The 11,582-nt window shown below is 37.8% G+C and overlaps 2 protein-coding genes across 2 annotated transcripts; both read right to left on the bottom strand.

The window, feature by feature from the left end:
• Positions 1-2,367: 2,367 nt before the first annotated feature.
• LOC100243715 (protein NRT1/ PTR FAMILY 8.1) lies at positions 2,368-5,275 on the bottom strand. Its single transcript, XM_002280102.5, has 5 exons — positions 4,980-5,275; positions 4,797-4,905; positions 4,459-4,676; positions 3,534-4,093; positions 2,368-3,377 (listed from the first exon to the last, which is right to left on the bottom strand). Exons 1-5 carry the CDS (start codon positions 5,016-5,018, stop codon positions 2,558-2,560), a joined length of 1,746 nt encoding a protein of 581 aa, XP_002280138.2. The 5' UTR covers positions 5,019-5,275; the 3' UTR covers positions 2,368-2,557.
• A 1,951-nt stretch (positions 5,276-7,226) lies between these two features.
• LOC100262501 (protein NRT1/ PTR FAMILY 8.2-like) lies at positions 7,227-9,795 on the bottom strand. Its single transcript, XM_002280799.3, has 5 exons — positions 9,640-9,795; positions 9,455-9,563; positions 9,139-9,356; positions 8,402-8,961; positions 7,227-8,259 (listed from the first exon to the last, which is right to left on the bottom strand). The coding sequence occupies exons 1-5, from the start codon at positions 9,721-9,723 to the stop codon at positions 7,368-7,370; spliced, it is 1,863 nt and encodes a 620-aa protein (XP_002280835.1). The 5' UTR covers positions 9,724-9,795; the 3' UTR covers positions 7,227-7,367.
• Between the last annotated feature and the right edge of the window lie 1,787 nt (positions 9,796-11,582).

Genomic DNA, 11,582 nt, shown 5'->3' with positions numbered 1-11,582 from the left:
TGATCAGCTGTGTGGGAACCAGGTGAAATTTAAAGACATAAAAGACCAAAGCCTCAATGGGAAAGCTAAATTTCAAAATGGAAAAGTAGTGCAATGTAACTGCAACTCCTGGATATTCATGTCGTCCATGGAGTATTTGAGGCTTGCTGGGTTTCTCACACTCAAGTGGAAGGGCAGTTCTCACTGTTCCTTAAGGAAAGAACCAAAGTCTGAGATAACATTTTTCACTTTTGTCCCCCAAAAGCACACAGTGTTCAATCAAGCCTGAGCTTAACTAAGGAGTGGTTGGGAAAAATTTAACAAGAAATGCCCGTGAAAATGGTAGATTAAATCACATCACCTTTCACCTATCAACGCGTGCTTCTTCAATATTCCTGTAAAATTCTTGACCCAATTTAGAACTTAACATTAAAGGGCCACACAAGAAGTACAGTACAGCTAAAGTTTTCCCCTTTCATTAATATAATATGGCAAATGTTGCCTTTGAGAACAATGAAATGAAAGTTCGTGTCTAGAAGAGTATGGCTTTAGTTCTTCAACGATCTGGTGATAAAGTATGAAATACCAGAATGATTGCCATCAACCATGGGAGATGGTCAAACGAAAGTCGCAGAGGAAGATGAGGTTGGAGAGTATGGCTCATGACTACTCAACCTAAGAAAGGCTTCTACTGAGTAATTAAACTATAGTTTCGCTAACCAAATAACACTCCATATATGGTAAGTCATTGAGTCATGCAAGTAACCATAACTATTTTAACTTGTCATGATCTCCATGGATTATTCTGTGTAAATTTTAGGTTACTTCCAGAACAAGAAACTTGTGGGTACCAAGGAAAAAGGAATAATAGACACCTATTTGGACTGTACTGTTCCATGATTGACCAGGTGACTGCTTGGTCCGCTGCCTACATGGAATCATACTGTAAGATCAGGATTCAAGAGATGACGGAAAGCTTTAAGATATAGCCAGTTAGTGTTTACGACATGACCTTTAGAAATCTCAATAAAATCTTGTGGCAGGGACCATTTGATGATCCGCAAAACAGCAACCTGGAAAACTATCTTTCTTTGAGTTCAATTCCTAAAGGTAAAACTTGAAAAAGCCATGATTTCAGCTGGCTGTAGGCAAAAGAAAATGTAGACGAAATGAGCCCACATTTTTGTTTGGTTCCTCTACGTCTCTAGAAAGTGTCTTAGTCAAGTTCTTAAATTTATGCCTAAAAGCACTGTCTAACTTTTATGTAAGATTAAGACAGCATTTAACAGATCCCGAGAGATGGCATTATTAAAGAGTCATAATTATTTGGATCCATAATCACCATATTACTGCCTTTTGTTAAAGCATTTTCTTTACAGCATGCTTCCCCTTTAATGATGTCAACTGTTACATTTTTTTTTTCCCTTATAGTAGCATTTGGTCAATTGATCGCCGATTTGCTGGACGTCGGAACAAGGGTTTGTCCCAAAGGACAGCCTCACCAACTGGCTGTCCAATGTTATCAATTGTTGGCAATCTCACCTAACCTCAAAGTCAAAAGGATCACCTATTGTCTCCCATTTTGAAATTTCAATTATATTTTTCCTCACTTCTTGTTTTGTTTTTGTTTTTATCTTAAAGACTGTAATTCATTTAATAGTAATTATTTTATCTTTTACATGCTTTATGATGGCAGTCCTTAAGGTCGCTTGAGAATTGAGTTTACTTTTTCACTGTTAATTATATATTCATGGTTAGAGCCACACATTCAGGGCTCTTTGAACCTACTGGGGCATAATCGATAGTCTGGGTAAAGGCCATGGTCAGGCCCATTCGAAATTCCACTCAAGCCCATATGTGCCTGAATTTGAGCCTAGATTGCTTTTGAATTGGGTCAAGTTATTCTGATTACTGGGGGCTTAATTAACCCAACCCACAAAACAATGTAACTGGTCACGTATGGACGCAATTAATTACTATCATAAACTGACTTTAGTGATCCACTCTTTCTCATATAGATATCTCATCCATTTTAAATCTAATAGGTCTTGACGGTTTTAACAGCGTCTATATAGTTAAAAAGAGTCCATTGTATATATAATTTTTAAGAACTTTTTCCTTTAATTCATGTGTGATATCAATAGCATAATTGTGTTCCACGTGATTATTGGGTCATTTAGAGTGCCTACTGAAAGTCCCTTACGAGGGTTAAGGATCAATTTTGATAACTTTTACACCCTACATCAATTAAAGAAAAGAGTTCCTAACTAACACTTTTCGTGTAACAAGGCCTTTTCAATTATATAGACGTATTTAAAGCCGTCCAAAGCGGAAATGAGTTGTATAGGAATAAATTAAGTAATAAATTTCTACCAAATAGATAAATGGTATATATAAATGTTTAGTGGCTATATTATTAAAAAAAAATTTGCAACAATTGATGATGTCAAACATATTTGACGATTGCAATATGTCAGTAATGGGCATTGGACAATTTGCCAAATAAACAACCATGAGGAGATAAGATAAATTGTGATTTCAGAAGATCTTACCTTACGGTTTCAGAATCCTCCCTTTCTCAACCATGAACGGCTACATCTCTCACACTCCACTTTTCACTACCTTTGCCCTTATAACGCCGAGCAATCCATAAATATATCAAGAAATTAACACCATTGATCCCCGCCAGTGTCCAGTAGAAATAGTCCAGCCGGCTTTTGTTAATATCATTCCTCAGCCACCCTTTTTCTTCCCCGCCAGTTGTGCCTTCGATGATCTCAACGATGGCACTGCTCAACCAGCTTCCTATCCCAATCTCACTCAGAAAAATTGCGCTGCTAATGCTTCGAGTCCCGTCGGTGGCTTCATCGTAGAAGAACTCAAGTTGTCCGACGTACGTAAAAACTTCAGCGCTCCCCATGAGGAAGTACTGCGGAAGCAGCCAGAACACGCTCACCGTTAATGGTTTAGAATGGTCACGCCGTTTCTTTTCTACCAAGGCAGCAGAGGCCAGAGCAATTATGGACAAGAATAGGCCGACGCCCATTCGTTGTAGTGATGTGATGCCTCTACGGTGCCCAGTATAGCGGCGGAGAATGGGAACGATCCATTTTTCGTAGATGGGGACAAGGATGAGGCCAGTAATGGCGCTAAACACGGGAATGGAACCAGCTGGAATGACGAAACTGGGGCCAAGTTTTCTGTCCATGATGAGGGCCTGGCTGATGAAGAAGGTGGAGAGTTGGGCGAATGAAATGGAGAGAGCTATGGTGGAGGCCCAGACTGGTAGGACTCTGAGGAAGGATTTGAATTCTTCAACTTGGGTGACTGTGCATAGCCTCCAACGGTTCTTTGTGATGGCTTCAGCGTCTGTTATAACTGCTGCTTTGTCCAAAAAGCTGAAAGATCAACATAATAACAAATGACATATTTATGAGCAACCATTTTACAGATACCCTTTTTTTACCCAACTGCGGCCAATCCAGGAGGATGAATGCCGGTGGCTGTGCTATAGTTTTGGTTGAGATTCTAATGGGGTCCAACATAACACCAACCTGTATTGTGCGGTATGAGGGAGCTTTACGGCGCCGAAGATATCTGACTCTTTAGTGCTGACTTCATATAGATCATCTTCACGTCCCACTTCAACCCCTCTAGAGTGGTTCCTGACTGAAGCCACAATGACCTGAAGGAACCTTGTAAAGGCACTTCCCATCGGCCTTTGGTAACGATAATACCTCATACCAGCGACCAAGATTATGATGGAACAAAACATGGTAGCCGTTGGAACTCCGAAACCCCAACTCCAGCTTTTCTCCACTTGAATGTAGACCAAGAGAGTGATACCGAAGAGTGCACCAATGTTGATGGCGAAGAAGAACCAATTGAAGAATGCATATTTCTTGTGGACTTCATTTTCATCTGCCTCGTCAAATTGATCAGCCCCGAAAGAGGAGACGCATGGCTTGATACCACCGGTCCCAAGGGCTATGAGGGCTAAGGCGCAACTGAAAAAGACTGTTTGGCCATAGGATGCCGGTTTGCATGGTTGCTTGGTGCATGGAGATGGATGTAGGCTGTCTATGGAGGCTGAGAGTGTTAACAACACCATTCCCTGTCACAGTCAAAAGTGATGAGTTCCAGACCTATGACATGAAAATTAATTGGCCCTGCCCCATTTTGTCCAACACAATCATGAGATAAGAAGATTTTGAAAGAAAAATTGGGGGTTGTGGTCATTGTTAGGGTGACATGTCATGTGAAAGTTTATGCATTTTGCTAAATAGTTCCATCCAAACAGAATACAAATTTGATGTAAATTTGAGCCATACACTATTATACTCAACCTGAACAAGATATAAATTTGAGCCATACACAATTATACTCGGTCTAAACAAAAAAGTATTGAGTTCGGGTTGGTTTGTCGCATTATATCTAACTTTTACCGTGCCTAATTATTGATTGTGGATTAATACTTACAACAGCATAAATGGAAGAGAAGATGACGATGGTTCCGAATCGGCCCAAACAAGCATCGGCCAAGAAAGCGCCAAGGATTGTGAGAACATAGGCAGCTCCAATCCAGTCAGTCACGTGAGTAGCAGCTTTCGGAATCGACTGGTGCATCTCAAATACCAAGTAAGACACCATGTTCACCGCAATTGCGAAAAAGGCTAACCTCTCCGCCACCTCATTCGCTACAACCCACACCCAAACATCATTTCAATTTTTTAACGCCATATATGCAAGATGTACGAAAAATAAGAAAAGGGTCTTCAACATCCGGAGGAGACCATGACAGAGAAGAGTTTGCAAACCTATGATGAACGGGGACGCCTTCCATCCGCCGGTTGTTCGCTTATCTGCAATTCTCCCCCTAAAGTCGACACGACCATTGCTGACCAAGGTTGTCCGAAGGCTTTCTTCCTACAAAATCAATCCCCTCAATGGACGCTAGAAGAAATGAAGTAGTGGAATATTTGGATGTAAAATCACATTACCTTCCCTATATGCCGATCGACTTCCCCAATTTCATCCATGGTGATCTATGCCGGAGACTTGAGAAGTAACTCCAGGCGAAGGTTCGATTTCGTCGATCTAAAGTTTGCGGCCGGAAGATTTGTGCTCAAGTATAGTCTTTTTGTCTCTGAAGGAGTTGTGCTCAAGGCATGAATCTCTAAGATGGTACCAAGTATCTTGAAAATCAATTTCTGTAATTTGCGATAAAATATTGTACAACGAGATAGAATTTGGATGGTATTTTCGGGAGCAAGTACAAGACAGTGGGATCTATTTGTACTCCCCACGGAAATATTTTTGTGAACCCTCAAAAAATTTCTTTTCTCCTTTTTGTTTCCTTCTTAGATTCTTGTAATATTTTAGAATATTTGGCCAAAAAAATAAAATTAATTTTTAGTTTACAAAATACCCATATACCATTTCTCTATGCTTTTACCATTTTCCTATTTTATGATTGCTTTTCCAATTTTTTATTGTTTTCCTATTTTTATATATGGTTAAAAGCAATATATATAAAAATAGAAAACAATAAAAAAGGGAAAGCAATCTAAAATGGGAAAATGGTAAAAGCATAGAGAAATGGTATATGGGTATTTTTTGCTTTCCCAATTATGATTACTTTCCTATTTTTTTTTTTAAATAAATCCCAAAATTTTTAATTATCAATACTAAAATCCTCAAAATTTTAATTATGAATAAAAATAAATAAATACTAATTAACTTTTTTTTTCTTTTGAAAAGTTGTCCTAACACAAGTATAAAAATTTAATAGACCATATTTTTATAAGATTTATCATATTTATTTATTTTTTAAAATGTGGGCGACAATTATCATGTTTATCATTCTTTTTAGGTGATTGGTAGTAATTCGATTTCAACCAATATATGATACAAATTAAATGATGTTGAAACATGATTAAAAATATATATTTTTTATTACTTCATTTAATTAAATATTTATCATACTTATTATAATAATATTTTAGCCCTAAAGAATATACTAAATAGCTCGAGTCAGGAATTGTTGAAGTTGATAGTACTGTTTTAATCTATTCCCATTTTCAAGTTTCAATTATTCTCAAATACTAAAATAAAATTGTATTTGACTATGTTTTTACTTAAAATATTTTTAATAAAAGTATATTTTTGAAAATGTTTTTAAGAAATATTATTGATGATTTTCTAATATCATAAGTGATTTTTCATATTTTTAAAAGTATTTTTTAAAATTTATCAAATATTTAATTTTATTTTCTAAAAATATTTTTTTTATTGAAAATATATCCTAAAATCACTGTAAGAAAATTCTTAGTTTATTCTTTTTTTAATGTCATTAATATTTGTTCATCCCTGAAATTATTGATTGATTTTAAGTATCGACAAAACCTGCAACAAGATATAAAAAGAAAAAAAATATGGATTGAGTAAAAGCAGAAAAAGCCTCTTGTTGATGGGATGTTCACCATATTTGGTGTCTCGTTAAATAGGAAAGACCACAAAATATATGAAGATTAAATTTAAATCGTTGTCTACTTAAATAGGAAGCCCCACACTAGAAATTAGAATAAAATAAGAGATTATACTACCATGTAAGGCAATAGCCTAACCTCATCCGTAGATTTTATGCGACGTGTGGGTATGGGCACGCAATAGATTGGAGATTAAATTAGGGATGTACATTAATTTTGGGATGAAATTTCAGAGTAGGACATAATTTTACTATGAGTCATCTGACTGATCATGTCACAAATATTTATGGGAGGTAGGAGAAAAGTGGTAAAAGTAAAATTAGGATAATGCCACCACTCACACCACCCACACTAGCCGAGAGAGACGTCCACAAATGGAAGAATAACTTCCCTTCTATAACTATTACATGTCAGTGAAGACGAGGGCAAGGTTGCAAACATGGGCCAGAGAAGATCAAAGTTAGTGAAGGGGCAACAATGAGAGTGCCATTTTGTAATTGCGAATAGGTCAGTATTAATCCTTCAAGATTATTATTATTATTTTAACCCCCCATTTCCATGCAAAAATGCAAAATAATTGAATACATAAAGTAAAAGAAATGGCAAGTTGGTTTTTGTGTCTTTTATCAACCCACCATATAAGGTTTATATTAGGTTGAAATGTCAATGTGCGGAACTCGAAGTATGTTCTATGGGTTGGGCTGTCCACCCATTAAAGCAGTAGGTGAACCGAGTTCAGAAATTTTAAAATCAGCTTGTTGGTTTCAATATTATAATAAAAATTATTTCTGGCCTGATAGTTATAGTTACCAGGAACAATGTTATGTATATGTAGCAATGTGCATAAGACAATTTGCCCATATATCACACAGTAAAAGAGAAATTAATAAACAGATGAATTTAGTTTTTGTAATCATAGAAGAGCTTACTTTCAAGTTCCCCTTTACCATCCTCTCTTCCAGCTTCACCGCCCAGCTCTGCCATGGGCTCATCTCTTACACTCCCACTTGCACCGCCTTTCTCCTTATAAAGCCCAGCAATCCACAAATATATGAAGAAATTAGCAACATTGATTCCAGTCAATACCCAGTAGAAGTAATCCAGTCGGCTTGTGTTAAGAGTATTCCTCAACCACCCTTTTTCTTCCCCACCAGTTGTGCCTTCGATGATCTTAACGATGGCAGTGCTCAACCAGCTTCCTATCCCAATCTCACTCAGAAACATTGCGCTGCTAAGGCTTCGAGTCCCATCGGTGGCTTCGTCGTAGAAGAACTCAAGTTGCCCCACATACGTGAAGACCTCGGCGCTGCCTATGAGGAAGAACTGGGGAAGCAGCCAGAAAACGCTCATGGTTGATGCCCTAGAATGGTCACGCCGTCTCTTTTCTACCAAGGCGGCAGATGCCAGGGCAAAGATGGAAACGAATAGGCCGATGCCCATTCGTTGCAGAGATGTGATGCCTCTGCGGTGCCCAGTGTGGCGGCGGAGAATGGGAACAATCCACTTCTCGTAGATGGGAACAAGGATGAGTGCGTTCATGGCGCTAAAGACGGGAATGGAGCCGGCTGGGATGACGAAGTCAGGGCCAAGTTTTCTGTCCATGATATGGGCTTGGCTGATGAAGAAGGTTGAGAGTTGGGCGAACGAAATGGAGAGAGCTATGGTGGAGGCCCACACTGGTAGGATTCTAACGAAGGATTTGAATTCTTCAACTTGGGTGACTGTGCAGAGCCTCCAGCGGCTCTTTGTGTTGGCTTCAGCATCTGTTATAACTGCTGCTTTGTCCAAAAACCTGAAAAATGAAAGCCCTACAGTGACAAATGGATTGAATCACAAGCATACATGCATCCCTGAATGAGATCGATCGAGTTTCGTCGAAACTACGACCAATATTCTCTCATAGGTCAACTATTGAGATCCTAGACAATACAAACCTGTACTGGACGGTGTGAGCGATCTTTCGATTTCCCAAGATGTCTGACTCTGTAGTTTTGACTTCATAGAGTTCAGCACCATGTCCCGCTTCTACCCCTTTAAAATGGTTCCTCACTGAAGCCACAATAACCTGAAGAAACCTGGTAAAAGCACTACCCATTGGTTTCTGGAAACGATAGTATGGAATGCCAGCAGCTAAGATGATGATGGAACAGAACATCGCTGCCGTGGGGATTCCAAAACCCCAATTCCAGCCTTTCTCTACTTGTATATACACCAATATGGTGATACCAAGGAGCGCCCCCATGTTGATGGCAAAGAAGAACCAATTGAAGAATGAGTATTTCTTCTGCACTTCCTCTCCATCTGCTTCGTCGAATTGATCAGCACCAAAGGACGAGACGCATGGCTTGATACCTCCTGTTCCGAGGGCTATAAGAGCTAGTGCGCCATAAAGGAATGTCGTCTGGCCGCGGGATGCTGGTTCGCAAGGTCGTGTGGGGCATTGAGGTGGACGTAGGCTGTCTATGGAAGCAGAGAGTGTCAACAACACCATTCCCTGAAGCAGTGAAACAAAGCAGAAGAGCATATGAGGGAGAACCATGGTCGAACATGATACTGAGTCTCAGTCCCATGTGGGCTCTCATTCAATGAGATTTTGATTGCAGAAGTATGTACAGGGAATAGTTTAAGAGACTCGATTTGAGGTTACTGGCTGCTGCTACTCAGCACTTACAACTGTGTAAACAGAGGAGAAGATGATGATGGTTCTGAATCGGCCCAAATAAGCATCAGCTAGGAATGCACCAAGGATTGTGAGAACATAGGCAGCTCCAATCCAATCAGTCACGTGCGTGGCAGCTTTTGGAAGCGACTGGTTCATCTGAAGTACCAAGTACTGCACCATATTCACAGCAATTGCGAAAAACGCTAGCCTCTCTGCCACCTCATTCACTACAACCAACATCCAACATAATTATAAAGAAGGAATAATGGAGGTAAGCTATTTCCAATATCCAAACAAAGCACAAACAGAGAAGAATTTTGGAAACCTATGATAAAGGGTGATGCCTTCCATCCCCCAGTTCTTTGCTTGTCCGCAATTCTCCCTCGTATATCGACGCAACCATTGCTTACCAATGTTGTTGACACCCCTACTTCCTACAAAAATAGCCAACATGCAACCCTCAGTAGAATGTTTGGTTGTAAGGTACTTCAATGCTAACAGTAATATTACCTCCTTATTTTGCTTGTGGCCTTCCTCAGCCCCATTGAATGAGGCCTTCTGAGGTAAATCTAAGGCAGGTTCCATTCTATCCATGGAAAATGAGTCTCGGTGAGAGTTGTCCTCAATGCAGGAAGCTCTGAGATGGCTTCTTTCAGAGTATGTTATATCGGATTCCTATATATAAAGGGTTATTCTTTATGTCTTGTTTTAACGTTTGACCAGTATGCTCATGGAAGTTTCTTTTGTCTATTATGATGCGCTGTAAAGTGTTTGTTGCAGGCGGCAGAGAATAATGTGGTTTTATTATCCGAAAGCAGAGGAATCCGTGACAAAATATTGCCCGATAAGGCAATGTGTAGATAGTACTGATGATGAAATTGCTTTAGAAACGAGAAATGGGTGTAGGAAGTATTCAAACTGCCGCCCTGACAATTTTTGTCAATGGGATACAGCTTACATGATGAAGGATTCCTCTAGGTTGATTGAGTCAATCTCTACCCGGTCCGTAACACACTACAGGACAGGGAAGAGGGAAGGATTTTTTGAAAAATAATCATTCTTCAGGGCAAAGCTAGCCTCGTACGTGGGGCGAAGGTTCTGCACTAACGACGAAAGGATGGAGCATGGGAAAATGTTGAGAGTTGCGGAGGGTGGTTGATGTCGTATTTGCTATAACCCATTTTTTTTAAAAATGGTTGTCAATGGCACCTTAATTTTTATTTTTTCAAAACATTAATCCGTTATTTCAAAAGCATTTTTTAGTTTTTTCAAACATTAATAAGAATAAATTTATCATATCCATGAAAAGAAATTGAGAAAGACTATCATTGGTCTTAAATTCATTCATGAGATAGTTTTGGACTTGATCAAAGTTATTCTAAGACAACTCAAAATTACTCATGAAAAGAGCATTTTTAGTCTATGCTGTGGGAGCCACAAATTCTCAAGGCAAAGATAACGGCCACATCCCATCCGAACCTAGGGTTCTAAGTCATGAGGGAAAAGTTATGAGATAAAAATAGGTTTGTAAAGACTATAAGGTGGATAGAGATGTGAGAAAAATGGAAGATACTTGACAGACTAAGGGAGTACTTGTGGTTCAACGTGTTGATATAAAGAGTAAAGAAATATGAAATATTTTGAGAACCCAATAGTTCTATATAGTTCTGTCATTTATAATATTCTCTATGGTATAGTGAAATAATTTTCTTTCATCTGTGAATGTAGACATAACTGATCAAACTATATTAAAACCTTATATATCTTTGTATGAATTGTTTTATCTTTGTGTTCTTAAGCTAACATTGTTTTTATTAAAGTTTTCGTGGACACAACAAATTGGTATTGTAGCTTGACTTGAAGATCTCTGAAAAAACCAAAAAGAACGAAATACACAAAATGATAAGAAAATGAATTTTAGTTGAAGATGGAATTGATTATTCTCTCATCGGTATGTGATACAAAAAATAAATATAGACATAGAAGATTGACTTAATGGGATTTTGATCCAAGATAGAGATTGTTGGAAAGTGTCTCAAATTCCTAATTAATATAGATTCATTTTTGTAAAAAACATTGTGTAGAATATTTTTTATATTGATATATTATTATAATATTAGATTTCTTCGTGTAATAAGAAAAGTTATTAAAAATATCTATATAAATATTAAGAGGCAGAGCCAAAGATTTTGGTTAGAAGGGGCAAAGTTGAAATATGCATTATATATAAACACTTAGATTTTATGATAATAATAATAATAATAACAATAATAATAATTCAAAGGAATTTTTAAAAAGACTAGAAAATTAGTGAGAAATATGATTATAAAATTTTCAATAATTTTATTAACTCTTGTAGCAAAAGAAAAATTTTCAAGGAATTTAATAATTTTCCTAATAAATTTAATTCTTCTATAAATAAGTAAGGCCTTTTTTAAAAAAAAAATGTTTTT

This window comes from Vitis vinifera, chromosome 18, assembly GCF_030704535.1.
Source record: "Vitis vinifera cultivar Pinot Noir 40024 chromosome 18, ASM3070453v1".
Taxonomy (NCBI): domain Eukaryota; kingdom Viridiplantae; phylum Streptophyta; class Magnoliopsida; order Vitales; family Vitaceae; genus Vitis; species Vitis vinifera.
This window is presented reverse-complemented; position numbering and strand designations above follow the sequence as displayed.